The sequence below is a fragment of the Anoplolepis gracilipes genome, chromosome 14 (genome assembly GCF_047496725.1).
Source record: "Anoplolepis gracilipes chromosome 14, ASM4749672v1, whole genome shotgun sequence".
In the NCBI taxonomy this organism is placed as follows: Eukaryota; Metazoa; Arthropoda; class Insecta; order Hymenoptera; family Formicidae; genus Anoplolepis; species Anoplolepis gracilipes.
This window is the reverse complement of record NC_132983.1, coordinates 8562501-8589598: the sequence shown is the minus strand read 5'-3', so window position 1 is coordinate 8589598 and position 27098 is coordinate 8562501. Positions and strand designations below refer to the sequence as shown.

The 27098-nt window shown below is 31.1% G+C and overlaps 5 protein-coding genes and 2 long non-coding RNA genes across 12 annotated transcripts in view; 3 read left to right on the top strand and 4 right to left on the bottom strand.

Annotated features, from left to right (window-relative positions):
• The first annotated feature begins 6473 nt into the window (after positions 1–6473).
• LOC140673128 (uncharacterized) lies at positions 6474–8098 on the top strand. The gene is made up of 6 exons (XM_072905795.1): positions 6474–6630; positions 6834–6960; positions 7047–7297; positions 7378–7552; positions 7642–7751; positions 7846–8098. Exons 3-6 carry the CDS (start codon positions 7276–7278, stop codon positions 8070–8072), a joined length of 534 nt encoding a protein of 177 aa, XP_072761896.1. The 5' UTR covers positions 6474–6630; positions 6834–6960; positions 7047–7275; the 3' UTR covers positions 8073–8098.
• Positions 8099–8172: 74 nt separating this feature from the next.
• LOC140673130 (uncharacterized) lies at positions 8173–10037 on the bottom strand. 3 transcript variants are annotated; one of them, XR_012048003.1, is made up of 4 exons: positions 9948–10037; positions 9401–9799; positions 9096–9329; positions 8173–9010 (listed from the first exon to the last, which is right to left on the bottom strand). It is a non-coding gene; the product is annotated as an uncharacterized lncRNA (long non-coding RNA). The 3 variants fall into 3 exon arrangements; XR_012048002.1 differs by having other exon boundaries at positions 9878–9978; XR_012048004.1 differs by having other exon boundaries at positions 9112–9329; positions 9878–9978.
• A 341-nt stretch (positions 10038–10378) lies between these two features.
• On the top strand, positions 10379–12939 carry Rpt6 (26S proteasome regulatory subunit Rpt6). Its single transcript, XM_072905793.1, has 6 exons — positions 10379–10623; positions 10712–10856; positions 11059–11469; positions 11688–11914; positions 11988–12263; positions 12595–12939. The coding sequence occupies exons 1-6, from the start codon at positions 10606–10608 to the stop codon at positions 12733–12735; spliced, it is 1218 nt and encodes a 405-aa protein (XP_072761894.1). The 5' UTR covers positions 10379–10605; the 3' UTR covers positions 12736–12939.
• A 202-nt stretch (positions 12940–13141) lies between these two features.
• Positions 13142–14782, bottom strand: Pex3 (peroxisomal biogenesis factor 3). Its single transcript, XM_072905794.1, has one exon. The coding sequence runs from the start codon at positions 14780–14782 to the stop codon at positions 13646–13648; it is 1137 nt and encodes a 378-aa protein (XP_072761895.1). The 3' UTR covers positions 13142–13645.
• On the bottom strand, positions 14704–15639 carry LOC140673129 (mitochondrial import inner membrane translocase subunit Tim8 A-like). The gene is made up of 2 exons (XM_072905796.1): positions 15366–15639; positions 14704–15071 (listed from the first exon to the last, which is right to left on the bottom strand). Exons 1-2 carry the CDS (start codon positions 15456–15458, stop codon positions 14880–14882), a joined length of 285 nt encoding a protein of 94 aa, XP_072761897.1. The 5' UTR covers positions 15459–15639; the 3' UTR covers positions 14704–14879.
• Positions 15640–17610: 1971 nt separating this feature from the next.
• LOC140673405 (uncharacterized) lies at positions 17611–20432 on the bottom strand. The gene is made up of 3 exons (XR_012048055.1): positions 19917–20432; positions 18245–18497; positions 17611–17749 (listed from the first exon to the last, which is right to left on the bottom strand). It is a non-coding gene; the product is annotated as an uncharacterized lncRNA (long non-coding RNA).
• Positions 20433–24174: 3742 nt separating this feature from the next.
• The window catches only part of LOC140673284 (uncharacterized), a 5153-nt gene continuing 2229 nt past the window's right edge, over positions 24175–27098 (top strand). For 3 of the 4 annotated variants that reach the window (XM_072906151.1, XM_072906149.1, XM_072906150.1), the window contains exons 1-2: positions 24175–24731; positions 25009–27098. The exon at positions 25009–27098 is cut by the window's right edge and continues 147 nt beyond it. In XM_072906151.1, the coding sequence (XP_072762252.1) occupies positions 25107–26972 (1866 nt within the window). In that variant the 5' untranslated portion in view covers positions 24175–24731; positions 25009–25106 and the 3' untranslated portion in view covers positions 26973–27098. The remainder of the gene's footprint in view (positions 24732–25008) is intronic. The other variant, XR_012048036.1, reaches the window with a different exon arrangement.

Sequence of the window (27098 nt, the reverse complement as noted above, 5' to 3'; positions counted from 1 at the left end):
AATAATTTTTATATAAACTTTTACTTCGTGAGGTATTCCATACAAATCAGAAGATTGCAGACATAAAAATAAAATTTCGAAGCAGCTACCGAATTGCTGGATAATACGACTATACATGAAGTGATTTGCGTGTAACACTTTCTCTCCTTCAACATATTTTCTGCTTCCATCACATGCATATTGTATTAAATCACTTACTGTAATTAAAAAGAAACTCATTCTATATATAATATTTGAAGCCTCAATTTGACGCGCCGACGAAGCGGTGGGAGGAACACTCTGCATTGACAACCTGAAGAGTCACACACATAGTCACACACACATATCGGCGCGCCTAGTATCAAGTAACAGTGGGAGGCTTCTTCGTGCCGCGCGCTCCTGCTGGGCGCCGATTGGCTGATCTCTTATAATTAATGTCTCATTAACTATTGCGAAAATTGCAAAATGGTACATAACTTTTTTACTCAGTTTAACCTACTCTACCTGCACCTGACGGGTGGTTCGCGAATTAGGGGACACCCTGTATATATATATATATTATATATATTATTATACATATATATTATATATTAATATAATATTATAATTATATTATAATTATATTATATAATATTTTTTTATCTAAAAAAATTTCTACTTTTATATATACAATTTAACTTTTAAGTTTGTTTTAAAATTGTCGGCTATTTGGTTGCTCTACACTACTTGCACTACCTTCAGACAGATTTGTTTTTTACATACGCGTATAATAAATAGACTGCGTGTTTGACTGTAAAAGTGTACAAACTTTAGAAAGAGAAAGATGCTTTGAATATCAATGCTCTCTTTGTCTAATAATGCTAGAGTGGGCATAGAGGTAGACGTAGAAATTTAATATGACCGCGGTTTTGATAGTTTGTTTGACAGCATTGACAGTCATAGATAGTAATATCGTGACATATATAATTAAAAATTTTAAACATTTGAACAATTTAAATATTTACTAAAATGGTGAATTCTTGCTGCATATATGATGTTGAAAGATCGATGATCACTTCACATCTCATTTTTCATGGGTATAAAATCATTATAATCTAAATAATAATAAAGATACATATATATTCTTAATTTTTCTTTGTAATATCCTATTTTATATTTAACATTGAAGAATCTTTATTTTTCTAGGAATCTTTATTTTTATTAAAAAATTTTTAATTATATATGTCACGATATTACTGTCTATGATTGTCAAACAAACTATCAAAACCGCGGCCATATTAAATTTCTACCCCTACTTCTATCCCCACTCTAGCATTGTTAGATAAAAAGAATATTGGTGTTCAAAGCATCTTTCTCTTTCTAAAGTTTGTACATCCTTAAAACTGAAAACAAAGGCCTTGCGCAGTCTATTTATTATACGTCTATGGTTTTTTATTCCTGTACTTCTGAACTAGTGCAATAATATAATTTTTCTCGTTCTAACTTACTGCACTAGTTCAGAAGTGCAGGAATAAAAAACAAACCTCTAGTGCAGCCAGTTCAGTGAACTTGTGCACTAATAGCAAATTCGATCATTCGCACTACACCGCAAGTGTGGTGTAGTGCGGATGACTGAATTTGCTATAAGTTTTCCTGCATTGGAATAACGAACCATTCTTTTTGCACTATTTTGTGATTGGAATGGAAAAATTGTGATTGGTCCGTGATAAATTGTGATTCCGTTCCGCTATAAATTTCCGCTCATGGGATGTCAGCCTTAGATCTAAAGTATGGACTGCGCAATGCAATTCAAAAGTAAATCCTAGTGTGGAAAAAGGACAGCACGAATTTGCAGCCAATGTGTCTTTTTTTAATCAATATCAAAACATATGATAGATAGAAACAGAGATAATTCGCGGCCACTTGCTATTTCATTCTTTTTGTGAAATCAGTTTCACCTACGACTAATAGCGAATTCAATCGCCTGCACTAGTGTACACTGAGTGCAAATGTTTTCAGTGCAATGTGTTCGATCGACAATCCCTGTTCAGTGTATGTACTCATAGACATAGTATGAATAGACCACAGACTTCTATATAATACTAGACTGCTAACTCCCTAGATTTTGTTTATATAAAGTGTCTTCGAATTTTATATACTAAGGGCGCGTTCGGGGAGATACTATTAGCGCTAACAGTGTCGTTCTGTTTGTTATTCATTAAAAGTTGAACAAAGATAGAACGATGCTTAGCGCTAATAGAGCTAATAAATAATTCATTATTTATATTATTTATGGAATTATTAATGTTAAAAGATTTTCTCAATCTACTAATGTAAAATCTTATGAAATATTTAAAAACACAGGAAAACAAAGAAAAAGGGAAAAAAAAATAAATTAATTATTTTAATAAATTATTTAAATTATTAAAAAATAAATGTTATTGTATTATAATTTCTAATAAAATATGTTTTATTTAATTAATGTTATTTAATTAATCTTTTATTTGCAAAGCTTCTTTTTCGATAGGAGTCGTTTAAGAAATTAATAAACATTATTTTTGAGAAAAACAGCGAAAAAATAGTTTTAAAAAATATTAAAATTTTTTTTCTCTATTATTAATATTTTAGAATGAGTATTTATTATGTCTGTAAACTCTTTTTCTTATCAGAGTAATGTAAAAAACTAAAAAATATAATTTTCGAAAAAAAATTGCACAAAATGGTCTGAAAAAATCAAAGTTATTTGAATCCCCTCTTCGTTCATGGCTCAAAAATTTTGTATTTAAGTCTAAAATGTCATCAATTTTTTAGAAAAAAATCGAAGGGGTCTCATTAAGAAAAAAAAAATAATTTTAATTAAAATTGACTAAAACAATATCAAATTATTTTTAAAAATTTTTTCAATATTTTTTTTCGAAAACTACATTCAAAAACAAAAAAAATGACCTTGATAAATGCCAATATCTTTATTCTTCTTAAAGTAATAACTATTTGAATTTTTTATTAATTTCTTTTCTTAATTTATAACTCGAGTATGGATGGAGATAAAAATCTAAAAAAAATTGTGGAAACTATTTTCAATAAGTGCAAAAACATAAAAAAAATAAAGCAAATAAAAAATATTCGCGGAAAAAAGTGGTCGATTTCGTATAGAATGTCCCATATATATCTAACATTCTTCGCTATTCGTGAATACGATTTCACAATTTTAAATTAAATTACAAAACAAAAAAATAATAAAATAAAATGAATAAGAAATAAAATAATGGAATTATTTCTTATACTTTTTTAAATTTTATTTCCATTTTAATGCAATATTATTTATACATTAATCGTTATATAATGTATATACGTATATCACAGTGCTCAAGACTTTGTATTCCAAGTCTTTTCTTGATAAAATAAAACTTATTATCTAAAATATAATTTTTAATTTAAGTGGCAAAAGTAATATAAGTAATATATATATATATATATATATATATATATATATATATATATATATATCTATATATATAAGTAGCGTCCGTCTGTATGTATGACCGCGAACTCCTTCCACATTTGTGGACCGATTTTCGTGAAATAGGTACCAAAATGTCGCAAATTTTTCGGGGATGGCTACTGTGTGGTTTTTTTTTTAATTTTTGCCCACCCACGCATCCACCCACGCGCATGCGCATTTATGGACCGATTTTCGCGAAATTGGTATCAAAATTTCGCAATTTTTTAGGAGAAGGTTGCTATGTGGTTTTTTTTAATTTTCATCCCACCCACGCGTCCACCCACGCACCCGTCCACGCGCGTGAGTATTTATCTACTGATTTTCAAGAAATTGGTATCAAAATTTCGGAACTTTTTCGGAAAAGGCTGTTATGTGGTTTTTTTAGGTTTTGCCCACCTACGCATGCACCCACGCATCCGTCCATGCCTGCGAGGAATTCTATATATAAGTGCGGTCCGTCTGTTTGTCTGTCTGTATGACCACGAACTACTTCCGCATTTGTGGATCGATCTCCACGAAACAGGTGTCAAAATGTTCCTAATTCTTCTGGGATTATGACGATGTGGTTTTTTTTTTAATTTTTATCCCACTCACGCGTCCACCCACGCATCCACCTACGCACATTTATGGACCCATTTTCACGAAATTGGTACCAAAATTTCGCAAATTTTTAAGGGATGACAACTAGGTGATTTTTTTTGTTTTATCCTACCCACGCATCTACCCACGCATCCACGAACTACTTCCACATTTGTTTTTCTCAAAAAAAATTTTTTATTTAATTTTTTTAAAGATTTTTGTGCAGATGTGTTTAAAATGTTTCGAAATATCGAGATATATCACATTTTCATATATATAATTTTTTATTTAATTTTTTTAATTATAGGAGGCTGTAAAAAAATTTGTTAAGCACTCACAAATTTAAGGCACAAAATAACGTCTGTATATATAGACAATATCAGTTATTGATTAGTAATTTCATAAATAATTATATGTCTTCATATCTAATTGAAGGAAGTGAAAAATGTTTTACAAAAAATATAATATACAGAGAAATTTTGTAAATTGAGAAATTAAAAAAAATTGTATTAATTAAAGCAAGAAAAATGTTTTAAAAAATATATAGTATAGAGAGAAATATATAATATAGTAAAAATATATAATATAGAGAGAAATATTGTACACTTCGCGCGGTCCAAATAAAAAGCTAGTCTATATATATATATATTCCTAATGGATCAATAATATTCAGTGATCAACAATATATGATGATGAGTTTTTTATTCGATATTTGTATATTTGTATATGTGTAAATATTATTTTTTCGTATATAAAGATTATTTAAAAATATGTACAATTAATATATTTGCATAATGTAGAATTTTTAATTTAGAATTGTTATAAAGATTTTGAAAAAATTTTACAACAGAAAATATAATGCATGTTAATTAACATGCATTATACTTTTCGTTAATATGGTACCTACGTTCAACATTCGTCTTATGTCATCTAAGATAATTTTATCTTGCTCTAAATGATTTAATAAACTATTTGAATTTATTATTTTTCTTTTGTATCTTTGGCATTTTTTTCTCAATTTGTTCGTCTTTCTTAAATTTTCAATGCAATCCATTGCCAGTTTCCAATGTTGCTTTACTCGTTCAATGTCTTCAAAATTATTTTTTATATCTTCGACGTAGCGTGGTTTCTTTAGCCGAGGTGGTTTTTCAGGAATGTTATGTCCCTGTTTTCTATAAAATAATATTTCGCTTATTACGCGAATAATGTAAATAATAATAATTATTATTTTTATTATAAATATTTTATGGTATTGATATTAAACAGAATAACTAATATTGACCGTTTTCTCGTTGAAGAAGTATTGCAGAAGTTATCAAGTTGCTCAGTGTTTTCATTACTATCTGCAATATTTTCAATTAAAGTTTCCTTTATTGCAGGAAATTGCCCTTTATTGACGATAAATTTCGAGTGGCTATCACTAAATGTTAGTTGTGTTAATTCTTCGATAGGCTCATTTATTGATGTATCTATTAGAGATAAATTTTACTATTTGAAAAGAATTCTCCATATAATTATAAGTTACATTTTGCAGTTATTTTGTTAATATTTCACTTGCTGTTTCTTACCAATTAAATTTCTTGCTTCAAAATTAGGTGAAGATTGTTCTTCATTATATTGGTTTGTCTCAATATCATTAGAATTGGTTGTCATTATTGATGGTTAGCATCTGGCTTTAAATAAATTCTCTCTGGATGTGATGTTACAGGAATTTTATATGATGAAGTGTCAAAATGTTGTATACAAATAAAGACTTTTTTTCTCTTGCCAAGAAGGTCCCTTTTTTATTTTGATAAAATCAATCCATTTTTTGATGTCTTTTTTGCAAGGTTTTTCTATATCTATAATAATCTATATCTTATATATTATATATATATATTATATAAATATAATAATCTATAATAAAAAAAAATAGGATAATGTATAATGTATAATATAGTATAATAATATGCTTACACTTGATAATAATTATACTTTATATATATATAATGCAATAACAATATTATAATAATAAATTAAAGATAATTATTTTTATATTTGCATATCAATAAAACTTAATGCAAAAAATATTATAAGTATTACTTTAAGTATTACAAATAAGTAAAATTTGTTATAAATTTGAAAAAAATTATAAAATATTAAAGTGATGGATTTAAAGTTTTTTATTTATTCTTTTAAAAAATTAACCTGACACAATCATATTGTAAATATCAAAGTTTACTAATAATACTTACTTAGGGTGATTCCACAATAGCTGTCGTAAGTCGGATGTCGAAAGAGTTGACCAATCATATTCGATTATTCTTCTCTAAAGTCAACTGTGATTAGTCAACTCTTCCGACATCCGACTTACGACAGCTTTTGTGGAATCACCCTTATGAAATACAGTCGGACCTCTTATCCTACGACCCTCTTAAGGTGCCAATTCATGCAGCGAAAAATTCGCTGCGAATAGAGGTCACGTGGTCATTCGCAGTTCGCTAACGAATAAACGCTGTTCGCTAAATTTTTTTTAGCTTTTAGCGAACATTCGCTGCGAATATAGTGAACACTGTGAACAGTATTGTATTTTGAAAATGGAGTCAACAAATGTAAGTCATTAATTAAATTATAAGCTAACATTAAAGTTTTATGCATGTTTATCTATATTTTATAAAAACGCGTTTGCTAATTTCGCTACTAACAATTCTAACATTAATTATGCGCACATCCATATATCTTAATATAATGAACTAAAAATATAAAAAATTGAATATATCACAGCAAAAATATTTGTATTTTAATATGTTTTCAGGATTACGATACGTCTTTATGTGGATTGTGTAAAGAAAACTGTAGTGTTGAAAATATACAAACACATCTTTGTATGCAAGGTTACACAGAAATTGTTTTGGCTGATAATCAGTTTTATCCTAAAACATGTAAAAAATAATAATTATTATTAATTTAAATTTTTTACTGTAAATTTTAGTATAATTATTGAGTTATCATTGTTTATTTGTTTTAGTTGATGGGCAGATTATTACGAATATTAATGAAAGTACTGGTGATATTGATCAAATCAACAAGGAAAATATTAACAGAAGTAATGACACTGCAATAATTGCATCGATGGAAGAAATATTAATTTCTGCAGTACAAGATCGACCTCCCTTATGGAATTTTAAAGATAAACATTACCATCACAGTGGACTAAAGCAGCAAAAGATAAACTTTAGCAAGATATAACGAATCTAATGAATACAAACAAAGAAAACAGTATAAGATAAATTACATTATTTACTGAGAAAATTAGTAATTTTATACAAAATTAATTATGACCATAAACTTTTTTTCAGAGCAATACACTGCTACAGCATTAAAATTAAAATGGAAAAATTTATATGATACATATAGAGTAAACATTATAAAAGAAAAAGGGAGAAGTGGTCAAGCAGGAAAAAAAGGCAAACCATGGCGATATATGAAGCAAATGAGCTTCTTAAAAGATTCATTTGATCTTGGAATTAAGAGGTAAATTTAATTATAGAAGTAAAAATAATAGATTGTAATGAATTAATTTCATTGAATTAGTTTTATTGAAATGCTATTTTTCAATATAGTACTGTCAGCAATTTGACGATACCTAAGGAAAAAGATGCTAATCTTCCAAATGATATAGAAGAATTGGATGATTCGAATCGTTCTTCAGATGATTTCAAACTTAATAAGGGTTTGTATATTTTTTATTATCTTATAAAAGTATTAATAAATACTAAGTTATTATAAGCATAATTATATTAATAAATTAATTTGATTTTTTTCAGGCAAAAAGAAAAAACGCGAAGATCCAATTGAAATTATTGCCAATGCATTAAGTCAGCCTATTCCGCCACCTCAAATTGTGCAGCCACCATTATTACCTATACCGGAAATAAAAGGAGATAAAATTTCATATTTTTGTTCTGCAGTAGACAAAAAATTAAGAAATTTTAATAAAAAACAAGGTAATATAGAGCAATGTTTAAAATTTATGAATTATTGTTTAAGTTAGAAAATGAACTAGATGTGGAAAATGAAATTACTTAAATTTACTTTAAATTTATGTAAATTAATAATCATAACAATTATTTAAAAATATGTTCAAAAAAGTGTTTGTTAATATTATATTACGCATTTATTTAATTTGTATAAGGTATAATTTTATATAATAAAGTCATAATTTTATACAATAATTTATTTACAATTTTTATTTATAATTTTTAAATGTATTTACATATAAAGACATTGCCAATCGACAGCTCCATCATTGTTAAAATAATGAAGAAATTGTTCCCGAACTTCTATAGCTTGACGAGTGCTAGAGTTATTTCCTAAGCGAGTTGTCTGTTATTCCAGTTACATCCTGCATATCTGCTCTCTAGCTTCCTGCTATAAAAGCATTTTCGTCTTCTCTGTCAACTAAATCTGGTGTAATATATTGAATTTTTTCGTTTCCGTTAAGATCTGCTATACGTAACCAATTATGTAGACACACAGTCGCTTGTACAATTTTCATGGTTTTCTCTACTTTTAAAATAATAGGCTTTCGAAAAATTCTCCACCTATTAGCTAGAATTCCAAAACTGTTCTCTATTGTTCTTCTGGCTCTTGATAATCTATAATTGAATATACGCTTCTCATTTCCAATATTTTGTTTACCCGGATAAGGTCTTAATAAATAAATTTTCAACGGAAAAGTTTCATCTCCTACGATAACGTAAGGAAAATCTTCTCCATTATTAGAAATTGGTGCAAGTTTAGGTACCTTCATTTCATTATTTTCAAATTTTTGACCAAATACACTCTGTTTAAAAATTCCTCCATCACTCCTTCGACCATATGCTCCAATATCAACAATATAAAAATATAATTGCTATCACATATAGCCAGAAGAACTATACTGTAATTTCCTTTATAATTAAAATGCAATGATCCTGAATTGGGTTGACCCTTAAAATAAATTATTTTACAAATTTAGTAAATATATAAATCTATTTTACATAATATTCTATAATAAATAAATAAATCATTTTACTTCAATAATTATGTACTTTCTGTCTATGGCACCTAAACAATGTGGAAAATTCCATTGATCTTCAAAACCTTTTGCTATTGTTCACCATTCAATTTCATTTATTTCTTCAGATAATACAATAGGTGATAAATTATTCCATATAACTTGACACGTTTCAGTATATTTGCAGTAGTAGTTAAACCAATCAGATATTGATAAGATATTGAAGATATGGAATCACCAGAGGCTAAATATCTGAAATTAAATTTAGATTTTTAAGTGCACAATATTCTATAGTAATACATTTTAAGTAATAATTTTCTTACCTCAATATGATAAATACACGCTCAGCAACATCTATAGGTTTTCTAATGTAATATTGTTTAAATATTTCTGAAGCAACTAAAAGAATCAAGTCTTCTAATTGAGTTGCGGACATACATAAATAATTATGGAATCTTAAATCTTCTAAAACCAATTTGGCTAATACAGCATAAAAAAACCATGTTTTTTTCTTGCTTGAAAAATGGGTGCTATCCAATACTTCTTCTTAGAATATTTTCTTCTTTTTACATTTAACAGTATAGTAATGGCAGCAGCTTTCTTTTTTCGTATATTTCATGGTAATAATAATAGTTATTAACTTGCGCACACATGTAATTAAATAATTGTATTTGTTGGTTATACCAACGCGCGTCCAACTTGTAACTGAGTCTTTTTCCATTCTAAAAGATTAAACAGATTATATATATTATATATAATTTATATTTTATATTTTAGATACTATAAATATAAATTATTACATTATATAATTTTTATATATATATTTTATATATTTTTTATTCTGCAATATAAAAAATACGATATACATACGAAAGGTAAACAGTTTTTTCACTATTCGCTATTCGCTATTCGCAGCGACAAATTCGCTACATGAAAAGGCACCCTTATGCTATGAAACTTCTTATCTTATGACAAAAAATCCTCTCATGCTACAACCGTGAAAGGGGAATTATACCCCCACTCTCAAATTTTTGTCGTAGGATCAGAGGTTTGAGGGGAAGATTCCAGACCGAAAATGTCGTAGGATAAGAGGTCCGACTGTAATATCTGTGAGTGTTATATTAAATGTAACTATACCGTATTTATTAATTACTAAATTGACATACTAGTTTTTTTGCGTTGGAATCGACCCTCAGGAAATTCTAGAAATGATTACAACACTCTTTGTTCTCAAATTTTATGCTTTTCGTGGCCATTTTATAAAACCAAATTTGAGACGAGTTAGCAGTCTAGTATTATATAGAAGTTTATGGAAATAGTATGACTTTTATAATGCAGATGATAAAGCAAAAACTGATCTTATAAAGAGAAAAAAGCAAGAAGTAATCAATTTGTAGAAAAATAAGGTTTTATGTACATGGTGTTGCGATTCTACCATCAGCACATTAAGTAATTTGTAGTTTTTTTATTGTAAATCCGAAGATATATTAAATATTCATCTGACATATTTGTTATTCTTAAGTCCATCATGACGCTTACAAATAAGGTAAAAAATTTTTAATTATAATTCTTTTATCTACATATGCAAGAGAGCAATCATATATTTATTAATAATTATCTTAAACCTTTTTCAGATGGATATTGACGAAAAGAATATGAAAGGAGAGGGTTTTAAACCTTATTATATTACAAAAATTGAGGAATTACAATTAATTGTTGCTGAAAAGAGTCAAAATTTAAGGAGATTGCAGGCACAGCGTAATGAACTTAATGCAAAAGGTACTTATTTTGGATTGGATTCAGAGAGTATGCTTATAGCGCCTTATATATATTATAAAAGCATGCTGCTCAATTACAGCTTATGGCTAATTACAATGATAATTTTATTATTTGAAATTCAGAAAAGTTTGATATATTTTCAGTTATATAAGACACATTGCATACGATTATTATTATATCTTTCATTTTATTTTTTTCCTAGTACGTATGCTGCGAGAGGAGTTACAACTCTTACAGGAGCAAGGCTCATACGTAGGGGAAGTAGTTAAACCTATGGACAAGAAGAAAGTCTTAGTCAAAGTACATCCTGAGGGCAAGTTTGTGGTGGATATAGACAAGAACATTGATATTAATGATGTGACACCGAATTCGCGAGTGGCTTTGCGCAATGAGAGTTATACTTTGCATAAAATATTGCCGAATAAAGTTGATCCACTCGTTTCTCTTATGATGGTGGAGAAAGTACCAGATTCCACGTATGAAATGGTTGGAGGTTTAGACAAACAGATAAAGGAAATAAAAGAAGTTATAGAGTTACCGGTCAAGCATCCAGAATTATTTGATGCTCTTGGAATTGCACAACCTAAAGGGGTACTATTGTATGGACCACCAGGTATAATTTATTATATTATTATATAATAAATTTTATTACTTTGTATTTTTATTATATAAAATTATACAAAATTAAAATTGTTAACAATTTATTATATTAAATAAAAATATTATATATATTAATTATATATAATTGAAATATTATTTTGTCACATTTCTGTTGTAAGTCACCAGTTGTAATTTATTCAATTGTATCATAATAATGAAGAAAATCCTTAGGTACTGGTAAAACTTTACTTGCAAGAGCAGTAGCACATCATACAGAATGTACCTTTATTCGCGTATCTGGATCTGAATTAGTACAGAAATTTATTGGGGAGGGTTCTCGTATGGTTCGTGAACTTTTTGTGATGGCAAGAGAACATGCGCCATCAATAATATTTATGGATGAAATTGATTCCATTGGAAGTTCACGGATTGAATCTGGATCTGGTGGCGATAGTGAAGTATGTGTAATATATATATGTATACAAATATAAACTTTTTCTTTTTTAATTATGTTAAAAATTATACTTTTAGGTTCAACGAACTATGTTAGAATTGCTCAATCAATTGGATGGTTTTGAGGCAACAAAAAACATAAAGGTCATTATGGCTACAAATAGAATTGATATCTTGGATCCTGCATTATTACGTCCTGGGCGTATTGACCGTAAGATTGAATTTCCACCTCCAAATGAAGAGGCAAGATTGGACATCCTGAAAATTCATTCCAGAAAAATGAATTTGACACGTGGAATAAATCTGAGAAAAATAGCTGAACTTATGCCAGGTGCATCAGGAGCAGAAGTTAAGGTAATGAAAAATTTAACTTATGTTTAAGTTTAGTGTATTATTAAAATAAAACACAAAGTAAATTGTGATGTTTTTTTGTCTTAGATATATATTTTATTCCAAAAGTGCTTAAAAGGAAATTATTAATAGAAATTGTTAAATAATATAAGAGTTAATAGTGAATAAAATATATAAACATCAATATTTAATAAATTAATTAATAGACATGTTAAGATAGAGTCGTTTTTTTATTATATAAAAACAAAAAAGAGAATTTTAAAAAAATCTAATAGTAATTTAAATTTTAAATATATGTGCACAAGTGTTTTTCAATATATTATTTATATCATAGGGTGTTTGCACGGAAGCTGGTATGTATGCTCTCAGAGAACGTCGTGTTCATGTAACTCAAGAAGATTTTGAGATGGCTGTAGCAAAGGTGATGCAGAAAGACTCCGAAAAAAACATGTCTATCAAAAAGTTATGGAAATAAATCAACTTTGCAATTTTTTCAATATCACATTCTTATTGATAATTTTTAATCTGTCATTGTATTTTTTCATAGTGCAAGCAAGTCATTTTAACTAGAATTAAAATACAATGTTATTTAAGATATGTAAATGTAGGACCTTTGTATGAAATGCAGCTAAATGTTTCGTAAAGACACTAAAATAAAATTTATAATACATAATGAAAACAATGAACTTTATTACAATACTATAATATTAATTATTGTATTTATAAGTGTCACACATTGACATTATGTAATTTGAAACAGTTTTAGCTATTATGTAATTATAACTCGTGTCTCATTTAATTAATTATAAATTCCTATATACTTTAAATAAAACGAATTGCTTTATATTTAAGTATTTCTTCATAAAATTGTAAAAAAACTTATCAAGTGTATTAATATTTATTTACCCTTTATTCTTAATTTTTATTAACTCAATTTTCCTCTTAAATTAAAACTTTTCTTACAACTACATTACAACGAAAAAAATGAATGAAAGACAGAACGCAAAATATTTTTATTTGTATGTGCTGTAAATAACGGAACTGATGGAAAATTTTAAAAAGAGAAAATTTCGATCCCAATAATTTTGAAATAAAAAAAATCAATATATTTTATGTCTGTGTGTGTGTGTGTGTGTGTGTGATAGAAGTATTTTGTGTTAGCTATGTAAAATGAAGGAATAAAGTCCATAATTTCGTGTTAATTTGTAGATATACGACATAATTTCCCTGTATTCCTCTGTATCACAAAATACTTGTGTGTATACTCTTAAATATAATATTGTACAAAACTCAAGAGTATATAAAATTTATATATTTTTTGTGATGTATACAATCATGAAATAATTTTTGCATCTGATTCTCATAATGTTGATTTGAATGTAACTCTATGAACAGCTAAATGCTTCGTAAATATTTGCTCCAAGAATTTTAAAGTCATTATTTAATAGCAGATGTTGAAGCCAATCTGCCGCTATATCTTTTGGTGTCGAGTTATCTGGAACTTGTCCATTTATAATGGGAATAATTTTGGCCAAAGCTATAGTGGTCTTATGAATATTTACAAATTCACTCGATCCATTACTTGTAGTTGCTTTTTGCAAGTGTGCTGAACTTGAATTTTTGATATTTGATTCTTTTAACTGTGATGTTGCATCATGTTCACTTTCGGTTTTAGAAGAGTTGAAATGTACAGATATATGATCCATTAATAAAACAAATCCACTCCTGACATTCTTCTGCATTAAATCTTGCACTTCCTCACTCTCCAATACATCTAGCATCTGATCGATCAATTTTGCATAAATAGATGTATCATTGCTCTCAGTATTTTTTTCCAATATATAATGTGTAAAATTTTTGATAGGATCTTTTGAGTTATCAGCAGATACAGAAGATGTAAGTGCCCAATAAATTTGTTCCAAATCTCTCAATGTTAATTGTTCTGTCAGAGACAGCGAAGCTGTGACATCGGCAACTTTACTCTTTATGAAACTGCTCAAATTCTTAATGCTTTCATATATAAAATAGCTAGAAAGTGTCATATACTTTGCTTGTACCTCATTTTCGATAATCCCATTGTCCACATTTTGTGCATTTTTATACATATGTCCACTAATTAAAGTGACCTGTATTCGAAGAAATGTAACTAACATTGTGTAAGAATAAATTATTACGGCCGATCGTGTAAATGCTAATATTTTTAATTTATTCCACGATGCTATCTTATCAACAGTACCATCTCTAAGCTGATTTATAATAGTCTCTGTATCATTTTCTTTGATCACGGAGTTTCTTAAAGTCGCAGTAAGAGATAATATCATATGGTTGCACGTTTTTTCTATGCTTTCATAATATTGTCGTTTCTTTGTTTTTTCCATTAACATTTTTATTTCGTTATCTTGCCATTCTCGAAGCCTGCGGTGCGTATAACGTGTCAAAAAAATGACACTACTAACGACAATACTTCCAACTACAAATTTACGCTTGTGGCGTTTCAAAAATCCCCAAATGCTTGAAAACATGATCACCAGTTTATAATACAGATCTAACACACCCAATATATAAATATATTACAAACTTCCTATAAATGATAAAGTTTCATACATTCTCAGAATGAAATCATTCTATACTATCTGGCTCGGGTTGTAAATTGGTCGCAATACGTTCTATTCTATTTGTTATATAATTAGTAGTGTCAATAAATCTTTCCACACAATTTACAAGACACTTATGAACTTTGGGTTCTAGACGTGGTGATGGTTTATCCATACAAGTCTCCCAACAGATACCTGTCAGTTCATGTACCAATCCCTGAAATATCATATTAAATTATATGATGTAATGCATTATTCTTAAGCAAATGATACAATAAATATCATCATCGTTTGTAGATAACAGATAAATCCAAAAATAAAGTTTAATAAATATGCTCAAGTGTATATATATATTATTGAAGTTCAAACATTTATTATAAAATTATATAACCAAAGTATTATAATATAATAAAATAAATATTTATAGTTATCATTTTTTATAAAGAACACTAAATATAAATAGAAAATATCTATCAATAAATTTATTTGCGCTAATAAAATCAAAACTAACTTGAAATTGTTGCTTCTTCGTCTCAGTTTCAATAAAATGCTGCAGTCGATCATCTATGATAACCTGCTTATCTGAATTTTCCGTATAATTCATACTTCCAATCTTCGTATTCTTCTTTTTAGCCACATTAATGCAAATTTTTAGCCTAACAAAAATTACTTTTACCTTTGTACGATGATACTCGAAAAACCGATTTATATACCTATATATCTTATTATATATAGGGTGTGCTCCATATGAACGCTCACGCGCTGTAAGCGCTCACGCTTATAAGCGCTATTTTCAATCGTTTCGTTTGCTGCTTAAGGGTCGGTAGGCGACACGGTGGAGACCTCATGCGGAGACTTCGGAACTACGAATTCTTTTCGACGATATTTCGGCTATAAATTAAGAAAGAATCATATTTAACAATGATATTCTTATTCAGGAGGATTGCTCGCAGCCCGCTAAAGAGCGATTTTTTGGAAAAAAGGCTTAAAATAAAATTTCATAAAGTTGACATGAATAAGGTATACTGATTGTGAATGAAGTGTATAGATCATGTGCACCGATTGTAATTATTATAAATTTTTTTAAAGCCAAAATGCAAAATCCGGCTCTTTAGCGGGGTAATAAACTTTACAAGGAATATAGCAAAACACGTTTTATAAAGAAATATAACTTCTTCGAGGCAAAATATTACCGATATGGATATTGTATCTGTAACTAAGGTGCAAGTGCAGCTAATTGTAAGAAATTGAGTTGGCAGCACCGCGTGATGGAGAGACAATATACGTCATCTCTGTTTCTCTTGTATTATTTATATGGCTGCGTTCGTTTGGGCGCTCGCACGCTGTAAACGTCATTTTATCTCTGTTACTCACTATATGTCAAAAAGAGATAGAATGACGCTTGCAGTGTACGAGCGGCCAAAACGATAGCAGCTTATGTAATATATTTGTATATATGCACACTAACAAAGTGCATGACATTAATATACTACGCACACACACACATACACGCGCGCGCACACACACATCCACATTAAAAAAAAAATTGGAAATAATTATAATTGAAATTTAAAAAATCAAGTGAAATAAAAGTAATTAAAATAAATTATTGTAGAAAATTATGAATACAATCGAAATAAATAAAATAAAATAAAATAATAGAAAAATAAATAAAATAAATTAAGAAATATATTAATATTATATTATATATTATTTATTAAATAATAATAATTTTTGTTTTTATTTATTTTATTTTTGTTTTAAAATGAAAAAAGTTCATAATAACTTCGCGAGAAGAAGGATTCATCCTCTCTCTTCTTCCCCTTGGAATCCACCTTGCTGGACCCGGAGCTGGAGCCGGTGCTGCTGCCAATGCTCGTGCCGGTGCCGGTGTCGGTGTCGGTGTCGGTGTCGGTGCCGGTGTCGGTGCCGTGCTGGTGCCGGTGCTCGTGGCGGTGCTCGTGGCGGTGCTCGTGGCGGTGCTCGTGCCGGTGCTCGTGCCGGTGCTCGTGCCGGTGCTCGTGCCGGTGCTCGTGCCGGTGCTCGTGCCGGTGCTCGTGCCGGTGCTCGTGCCGGTGCTCGTGCCGGTGCTCGTGCCGGTGCTCGTGCCGGTGCTCGTGCCGGTGCTCGTGCCGGTGCTCGTGCCGGTGCTCGTGCCGGTGCTCGTGCCGGTGCTCGTGCCGGTGCTCGTGCCGGTGCTCGTGCCGGTGCTCGTGCCGGTGCTCGTGCCGGTGCTCGTGCCGGTGCTCGTGCCGGTGCTCGTGCCGGTGCTCGTGCCGGTGCTCGTGCCGGTGCTCGTGCCGGTGCTCGTGCCGGTGCTCGTGCCGGTGCTCGTGCCGGTGCTCGTGCCGGTGCTCGTGCCGGTGCTCGTGCCGGTGCTCGTGCCGGTGCTCGTGCCGGTGCTCGTGCCGGTGCTCGTGCCGGTGCTCGTGCCGGTGCTCGTGCCGGTGCTCGTGCCGGTGCTCGTGCCGGTGCTCGTGCCGGTGCTCGTGCCGGTGCTCGTGCCGGTGCTCGTGCCGGTGCTCGTGCCGGTGCTCGTGCCGGTGCTCGTGCCGGTGCTCGTGCCGGTGCTCGTGCCGGTGCTCGTGCCGGTGCTCGTGCCGGTGCTCGTGCCGGTGCTCGTGCCGGTGCTCGTGCCGGTGCTCGTGCCGGTGCTCGTGCCGGTGCTCGTGCCGGTGCTCGTGCCGGTGCTCGTGCCGGTGCTCGTGCCGGTGCTCGTGCCGGTGCTCGTGCCGGTGCTCGTGCCGGTGCTCGTGCCGGTGCCGGTATCGGTCCCGGTACTGGTATGGGTCCTGGTGCTGGCATTGGTCCCGGTGCTGCTGCTGCTGCTGCCGCTGCCTGACGCCGTTCGTGGCGTCTTTGGCGATAACGCCGGCGTCTTTCCGCTTGAGAAAACTAAAAATATAATTTTATAATTATTTTAATTTATAAGAAGTAATTATATAACATGAAAAAAATTCTTTCTTTTTCTGTTTTGTGAAGTTTATATTTTATTATAACTATTATAGCTGTTATATTATATTATATTATAACTATTATAAATAAGGAAGCATATTATTATATAAGCTGTGTAATATTGCATACTCTTTTGTATTATATATAATTTCTTATTATTTTTATAAAAGAGTATAATTATATATATATATATATACACACACACACACACACACACACACACAAAATAATTATACTCTTTTATAAAGATAATAAGAAATTATTTATAATAATTAAATATATATATATTTTACATATATTTATATACATATTTATATACATATATTTATATACATATATAAATATTTTATATTTATTATATATAGAACAAAGAGAGAAATATGTTGTGTAATAGAAATCACATAAAAATATCATATATAAAAGTAAAATACTCACAGTTTGCGGTCTCTGCATTAAAAAAATGCAGGCAGGAGCCAAGGGACCAGGCATGTAGGTGGGCGGCGGCACGTAGTCGCTCGGCAGGAGGCCAGTCGGCATGTGGTCGGCCGGCAGGAAGCCGGGCGGCACGTGGTTCATCGGCAAGTAGCCAGGCGGCACGTGGTTGACCGGCAGGTAGCCGGGCGGCACGTGGTTGACCGGCAGGGGGCCGGCTGGCCCGTGCTCGGCCAATACGTACGTTGGGGTATTGCTGTAAAAAAATAATTATATTTATTTACATATAATTATTTATTTATATAAAAGTAACATACAGTGGCGATCAAAAGTTTCGGGCCAAGCAGATTTTTTTCCATATTTTGGGTATAAGAAAAATGAATTAAAAAAAAGATTAATTATACATAGAATAACATATTTTACTATGAATAAGCGTTGATAATGCTAGAGTAACAATTACAATAATTTTTTTATTTAACATAATACAAAAGACGCATGATCATAAATATCGGGCCAGGAACTTCAAGTTACTTCAAATCACAAAAATCAACTAAATCACTAGAAAATACTAAAAAAAAACAATAGTAATATTTAATATTTAGTAGCCATCCCTTTAGAAATAATGACTGCTGCGCAACGACGTGGCATTGACTCAATTAAACGGGTGATTAAGTCTCGAGGGATTTTTTTCCATTCTTCACTTAAAGTGTTGAATAAAACCCATTTATTCGAATGTTTCTTGTTGGCTACTCGGCGACCAAGTTCATCTCAAAGATGCTCAATAGGATTTAAATCCGGAGACTGAGCAGGCCATTCCAAAACTCGCACTTTTTTTGCAGACAAATACTGTGATACGATCTTTAAAGCATGTTTTGGATCTCTATCATGTTGGAAGATCCATCCATGAGGCATATTATCCTTCGCGTAAGGAAGCATTTGCTTGTCAAGTATGTCCTTATACACGAAGCAATCCATCACACCTTCAATTTCTACTGTTACGTCCATAGAGAGGATGGGTCAGAGGAAGGGCGTAACAAGAACTGTTCCGATGTCAAAAGTCTTATCGACGAGTGACTCGGTCAAGCGAGCTGCAGGTTAGCAAACAGGTAAACGACGGGTGTCGTTGTTATTCTGTTATGCGAACGCTCTCTCGGTGGTCCCTTTTTGGTAAGAGAATCGAATCTCTTTTATGCGGGACGGGACCTTGTGTGATCTTTCGCGTGGAAGGAGTGAGGGAGTTAAATAAATTTACCGATTATTTAATATGTAATTTAACATTTATTCAATTAATTCCTAACGTTATACATATAATCTTAATTGATATCGGCTTTAAAATTATTTGTATGAGTGTGTGTGTGTTTGTGTGTGTGGGTCGCGGGTGTTACATAAGTACGGAAGTCATCAACCAGAAAAGAAGGGGAACGAGTGCGATTCTAAAGATTTTATTCTGGTTGGTATTTGTTACAATGGTTTATAATAAGAAAAAAAAATAATAGATTTACGAAAATGTAATATGTGTTACGGCGCGATTTCGCACACGGTTGTGTCGTCCGATCTATGGTCTCGGTTGGCTCGCGAGAATCGGCGGGTCGGCGCGATTTTAGGCACTTAATAAAAGAACAGGGTTGAATAAAGAGAAAAGAACGGCGGTGAAAGAGAAGGAAAATGGACTTACTACTTAGGCAGATTTGTTGCGTTTTTAGCTGCTGGTCAGGTCGTGGCCCAGTTGTGGCTCTTGTTCGGCAGGTCGTTGTTGGGCACTGACTCTAATAATTTTCAAAACTTGATCAGAACTCCCGATATGTGAAACGAATTCCTTGTCAGCGAACGACCGAAAATAGGAATGAGCGGGAGTAACTGTGCCGAATGAATCTAACGTTGTACTATCGACTGATTTGAATTTTTTGGTGTGTCTGTAATGCGCGAGTCTTCCCTTTTTATATTAAACTTTGAGGGCGTGTTAACAATTTGGGCGGGAGTATTTTTGAGATTTTGACGTGTAAAAAGCTGTCGTTTGGTGAGATCCTTCTCTTCCTTATTTTTGATTGTTGCTGATTGGTGGGCTCTGTACGGCCTCTTAGGAAATTTGGAGATTCTTCATTTGGTTATCTCCTGGGATTATGCAGCTGTTTTTATCCATTTATTTATTTAGGGGATCTCGCTATCGATCCTTTTCGGTCATTTCTTTGAACATCGATTTCAATGTTTAAAATATTTTTTCGTTCCGCGGCCCTCTTATGACTGGTCGGGTAATTATTGCTTTATCTTTATAAGAGGTAATGACGTGGAGCCGACAGTGCGTAGCGGCGTTATTTGTTTCTTTCTTAAGATTATGTAGCTGTGTTTGTCGGTTTATTCATTTAGAGGATCTCACTATCGGTCCTTTCCGGTCGTTTCTTTTGACATCGTTTTCAATGTTTTAAAATATTTTTCGTCGCGCGATCCTTTTTATGATTAGTCGGACGATTATTGCTTCATTTTGGTGGGAGGAAAAACGTGGAGCCGACAGTGCGTAGCGGCATTATTTGTTTCTTTCTTAAGATTATGCAGCTGTGTTTGTCTGTTTCGTTGTTTAGAGGATTTCGTTATTGATCCCTTCCGGTATTTGTTTAGATATCGTTTTTAGTAGGTCTAAACATTATTTGATAATAACGGTTCTTTTCTATTGCGCAACCCGTTTTTTGTGACCGATCGGACGATTATTATTCATTTCGTGGGAGGAAAAACGTGGAGCCGACAGGACGTAACATTACCAATGGACCCACTCCTTCATCCGAAAAGGTGATTTTATTTCATTCAAAATAGTCTCCTTCTGCGTCAATACAGCGTTTTGCACGGTCAATAAGCATTTCGAATGAGTGTTTTAGGTCATTCTTCGGAATGTTCTTGAGAATGCCGGTCGACGCCTTTTGGATGGCTTCAATGTCCACATAGCGTTGTCCTTTCATCGGCAAAAGAAGTTTTCCAAACAGACTAAAAATCACAAGGAACCAAATCAGGCGAATATGGCGAGTGGTTGATGGTTAAAATGCCATTTTTGGTCAAAAAATCGGTGATAAGTGTCGAGCGATGAGACTGCGCATTATCGTGCAAAAGGCGCCAACTCCCTTTTTCACGGTATTGTGGTCGTACACGACGAATACGCGACAATAAACGCTTCATAATATCAAGATAAAACATAGCATTAACCGTTTGGCCGGGTGGGATGAATTCTCGGTGGATAATTCCCTCAGAATCGTAAAAACAAATCAACATTGTTTGATATGAAATCACGCACAATTTCAATGTTTTTATCGATCACGGCCGATTTTGGCCGGCCCGACTTTTCGTCGTCACACAAGTCTTCACGACCCTCTTGAAAACGTTTAAACCACTCCTGAACATTGCTACGGGATAAACAATTGTCACGATAAACTTATTTCATTAATTGAAACGTTTCGGTAAAAGTTTTACCAAGTTTAAAACAGAACTTAATGTTTGCTCTTTGTTCAAGACTCATGTTTCGATCGATGCTAAAAAGGTACTGTTACTTTGAACCCAAAATCTCGGCTTCTAATAAACCAAATGTTATGAAAATTTGAGAGAATGTCAATGAAGGATGTATCTTTCCAATGCATGTGCGCCACCAGAAACCGCTATTTTTATAAAGTCCTGTTTCTTTTGGACAGACCTTGTAAACGTACACATAATAATTAGGTACAAATTATATATATATACGCACATGTGTGCATAAGAATATATGTAATTTATAAAAAGCGGATGCTTATTAGTCTTGGTACATTACTGCCTTCTGCTACGGAAGGCCCAAAAGCATTTTCAGGCCGTATCTCTCTTTCGGTGCGTCCGCGTGAGTAATTCAGTGGTGTGTGTATGTGTACGGACATACACCACACATAGAACCTGAAATTGGTTTTTCAACGTTGGTAACACTGAAACCGGAGTTTCGCGTTGTCACCGCGCGAGGTCTCCAATATCAATTCGGAGTTTGCCTGTATCACCTGCCGACCCTTAAGCGCTTAAAATTGCAAAGGGAAAGTTGTTCCTTTTGGGTGTATGAGCATCGTGAGCATGTAAAAATTGTAAAAAAACAGATTGTTCTTTTGTGTTCGCTAATTGTAATAATGTTCGAAATATTCTTTGATGACGATGGAGATTCTTTAAAACTTAATACAGAACTAGAAAACAGTCTTTTAATTCTTAATAAGTATCGCGAGAAAACTGCAATATTACACTTAAAGAATTACGTAGAAAAGATTTTACCATCATATACCGATGTACAATTTAAATTCATTTTTCTGTTCACCATGCGATACCACATGTGCGTTCCATATGAACGCTCACGCGCTGTAAGCGCTCACGCTTTTGCTGCCCTACCTCGATGAAATAAGCATTTGTTAGCACAAGTTATGACGTCACAGTGACGTCATTAATGCGTTTATAAGCGCTTATAACTCCAAATGGAACAGCGTAAGCAATGCTTATAAACGCTTTAAGCGTGTAAACGTCCAAAAGGAACGCACCCATAAAAATATAGGTCTAGTTTACACCGACCATAGACATAAAAGTATTATAGATCGGTATTTATAGTTCAATCTAGAGTCCCTAGAATATCGAGTCTGGCCACGTTCGTGTTCCTTCCTATTGGTCGAAACAAATTTTGTAAAATCATGGCGGAACCAATAAATATTGTTCCGCCATTGTTATTCGGAAGCATAATAATTTGAAAAGTAAAAGAAAATATTATAAATTATTTGAAAAATTTGTTTTAATTTTCTAAATTAAAATATAAAGCAAAAGTAACAAATTTCTTTCAATATTTTCAATATAAATTTCAATATAACATAATATAAAATACATATATATATATATATATATATATATATATATAATATAAACATAAGTTACTTAATCAATATTTAATGATAACTTAACGAATTAATGTATGCATGGCCATTTTGCTACTATATATTGATTTAACTAATCGGCCTTTTATACAAGAAATTTTAATTCTATATGAAATAAAATGTTTTATAATTTTTAAACTTAATTGATAACAGTTGTTCAAACTTGAACAAGAAATATTTTTTATTTCTTCAATAAAAAAACTAATTAAGTTACATTTAACAGAATTTAAATGAGGCAAATATTGACGAATACCAACTTCCATATCAACAAAATATTTAAAAACATCTGTGGTTACAAAAAATAATGTATTATTTCTGAAACATTTTAAATGCACGAATTCTGCATATTTAATATTTGTATTATAGTTTGTTGAACCTGCAGAATTTAAACAAGTTGCACATTTTGTACTGTTACTTCTAGCAATGCTGTTAACAATGTAGCCAGCTATATTATATAATATATTTAATTCTACGTTAGTAAAACTTATATTTTTGGAAATAGTATTAATAGGAATATTGGGAAATTGTTCAAAATTTGTTTCTTTTTTTTATTTAAGAAGTCACACAGAAATTGTCTATCATCCTGTTCATAATTAGAAAATTTTGATGGTTTTATATAACGATCCCCAGGTAGCACAGGTTCGTTTTATAAACGTTTTCTAAACGTATCCAATATTTTTTAACCGTCAAACACCAATAAGAAACGTTTCAACAGAAACATTTTTAAAACCATAGTTTAAGAAACGTATTTTTTACGTTTCTATAAGGCCTGATTGCATCAACATTATTTTGGCTTTAAACGAGACTTAAATATATATATATATATATATATATATATATATATATATATATATCTGTTTTTATTAATTTAGAAAGAAAAATAAAGATAGATACATGTTTAAGTCGCACTTAAATCCAAAATAATGTTGGTACAATATCGGGCCTAAATAGAATAAAAATTAATGTTTTAATTCAAAATTATATATATATATATATATATATATATATATATATGTGTGTGTGTATATATATACATATAATTTTGAATTAAAAAAATTAATGTATTTTTAATTTTAGATATTCATATTCATAGTCCGATTTTATATTGAAGACCGTCTTAATAATAATGTGTTGTAATTCAATCACAGAATCGTAATAACATATCTTAAGATATTATACTTAAAACGATCTTGAAATAAAAATAATGGACTATGAATATCGGAATGAATAGCGGGGTGATTCTCTCTCTCTCTTTCTCTCTCTCTCTTTCTCTCTTTCTCTTCCTCTTTCCATTGTCTTACTAACAAAAAGTATTAAGGTTATATTCCATTTATTTGGAATGATCGCAGAGTTATTGCATATATTTGCTGTTCAAACAAGAAAACTTTTATTGTGAATATTATACAAACGACTTGTGAATATTGCAAAAGTGAAACTAGTAGTGAAAGGATAGAAAAATACTAGTAATGTGTACTATAAAGTTAATCAATTCTCGTGCATAGATCATAACAAAGGTTAGGTTGATCAAAACGCCGGTCCGGCGAAAATATTGATATAAAGAATATCTCTTTTTTACGACGAATAAGGTAAGTTGTATATTGGTTTAATAATTTTATAGTTTACTGTTCTGTATATATGTATATATATGTATATTTATAACACAATATTAATACTAAAAAAAGATATGAGATTAGACGTCAAATATCACATCTACAAATAATATTTTACAATTAATAAGAAGATATCAATTTGTGTGAAATCATAATCTGATTAATCTAACATTTTTTATTGTATCAGTATATATTAAGAATCAAATTATATTGTGTTTTTCATTTCTTAATTAAATAGTTGTCATTTTTTCAGGAAAATATATATGTAAATATATCTTTGTCGCACATATAATACTTACATAAAATACTTGTTAAAAAACAAAAGAACAGAAAAAATATTCTTGTTTAAATATGGATAAAGAAAAAGAAGTTAAATTTCTTGGCAAAAAACAAACTAAAAGGAATATACAAAAACAAGTACATGAGTTATTAAATGAACTCAATTGGAATGAAACAAAATCGACAACACATTCAGTCATTGACTCACACTTAGAACTAAACTTAAATATAGATGAAGATTTAGGTTTTAGTTTAAATTTTAGAAATAATGAGACAAAATCATCAATGTCACATTCAATCATTGATTCGCATTTAGAACTAGGTTCAGATCAAGATTTAGATTTTGAAATATTTCCAGAATTATATATCACTGAAAAACATGATTTTTCAGAAAACGAAACATTATCTGATGATTTTCTGAATAAATTGAGAAACTGGGCCCTAACACATAATATTACATTATCAGCATTAGATGAATTATTGTCATTACTAAGACAATTTCATTATGATATATCTGTACCATTATCTGGAAGGTCTTTGTTATACACTCCAAAAACTACAAATTCAATTGATTTGCAAAGTGGAAAATTTACTTATTTTGGTATGCGTAAGCAGTTATATCTCCTATTAAAGGAAGAATCATGCTCAAAAATTATTGATTTAGATTTTAATATTGATGGGTTACCCTTGTTTAAAAGTAACAACATAGTTGTCTGGCCAATTCTTTGTAGATCATTAAGTTTAACTTCATTAAATAAACCATTTATTGTAGGTTTATTTACTGGCAAAGGAAAGCCAGAACCTCTTGATTGTTATTTACAAGATCTAATACACGAGCTTAATGATGATATATTAAAGAATAGTATTGAAATAGATCATAAATTATTTCAAATTAGAATCAGGTCTCTGATATGTGATGCTCCTGCACGAGCTTTTCTAAAATGTTGTGTAGGTCATAATTCTAGGCATGGGTGTGAAAAATGCGATATTGAAGGGAAATACATTAATAAAATGATTTTTCCATGTAAAAGTGGACAACTTAGAACAAAAGAAACTTTTACTAAACAAGTACAAGAGGAACATCATAAAGGAAGGTCTCCATTATTGAATTTAAACTTAGATTTAGTGAATCAATTTCCATTAGATCCCATGCATTTGGTATATTTAGGTATAATGAAAAAGTTGTTAATATTATGGGTATCAAAGGGAAAACCTTCATTTAAATTATCTGGAAAAGCTATTAATAATTTATCAGATAGATTAATTTTGTTGTCTTCTTATATAGTACATGAATTTCCTAGAAAATGTAGAGCTATATCGGACTTAAATCGTTGGAAAGCAAATGAGTTTAGATTATTCTTGTTATACGTGGGTCCAGTTTCTTTAATAAATATTTTGCCTAAACAACTTTACAATCATTTTTTAATGTTTCATGTTGGTATTACAATTCTGTGTAACGATAATCATATTTTTGAACATATTGACTTTGCAAAAGAAGTTTTGTATAATTTTGTAAAGTATTTTGAAAAATCCTATGGGAAAGAAGAAGTGACATATAATCTTCACAGTTTAATTCATTTAGTAACAGATGTAAGGAATCTTGGTAATTTAAACACAATTAATTGTTTTCCCTTTGAAAATTATTTGGGAAAATTAAAAAAACTTGTAAGATCATCTGCAAATCCTCATGCACAACTTTGTAGACGTATATCTGAATTATTTAATTATTCAAAGACTGAATTACCAATAACTAAATTAGAACCTAAGCAAAAACATTTTGAAGGACCTACACTTAGAGATAAAACTGACTTGATTTTACAATACAAGAAATTGAAAACACCGACATGCGTTTTGACGATTTTTTCACCTGACAATTGTGTTTCAATACAAGGAGATATTATTGTTCAGATTGTAAATATTCTGTGTTTGAAAGATTAATTTTATTCTATAATTTGTCGTCGATTCTTGAAAGTTTCTGAATTTTATGATTATCCATGTTCGTCCAAATTATTGAATATTTTTAAGGTGTCTCACATATCACCTGATATAGAAGAATTCCCTTTT

What these genes read in the sequence shown, in the direction of transcription:
- LOC140673129 (XM_072905796.1), bottom strand. Translation starts at nt 15,458, where the DNA reads ATGAATTATACGGAAAATTCAGATAAGCAGGTTATCATAGATGATCGA. An exon ending in CGAAGAAGCAACAATTTCAA is followed by an intron (nt 15,072 to 15,365) that starts GTTAGTTTTGAT and finishes ATGATATTTCAG; the next exon opens with GGATTGGTACATGAACTGAC.
- Pex3 (XM_072905794.1), bottom strand. Translation starts at nt 14,782, where the DNA reads ATGTTTTCAAGCATTTGGGGATTTTTGAAACGCCACAAGCGTAAATTT.
- Rpt6 (XM_072905793.1), top strand. An exon ending in ACTATTGTATGGACCACCAG is followed by an intron (nt 11,470 to 11,687) that starts GTATAATTTATT and finishes GAAAATCCTTAG; the next exon opens with GTACTGGTAAAACTTTACTT. An exon ending in GATCTGGTGGCGATAGTGAA is followed by an intron (nt 11,915 to 11,987) that starts GTATGTGTAATA and finishes TTATACTTTTAG; the next exon opens with GTTCAACGAACTATGTTAGA.
- LOC140673128 (XM_072905795.1), top strand. Translation starts at nt 7,276, where the DNA reads ATGAATACAAACAAAGAAAACA. An exon ending in GAATACAAACAAAGAAAACA is followed by an intron (nt 7,298 to 7,377) that starts GTATAAGATAAA and finishes ACTTTTTTTCAG; the next exon opens with AGCAATACACTGCTACAGCA. An exon ending in TTTGATCTTGGAATTAAGAG is followed by an intron (nt 7,553 to 7,641) that starts GTAAATTTAATT and finishes TTTTCAATATAG; the next exon opens with TACTGTCAGCAATTTGACGA.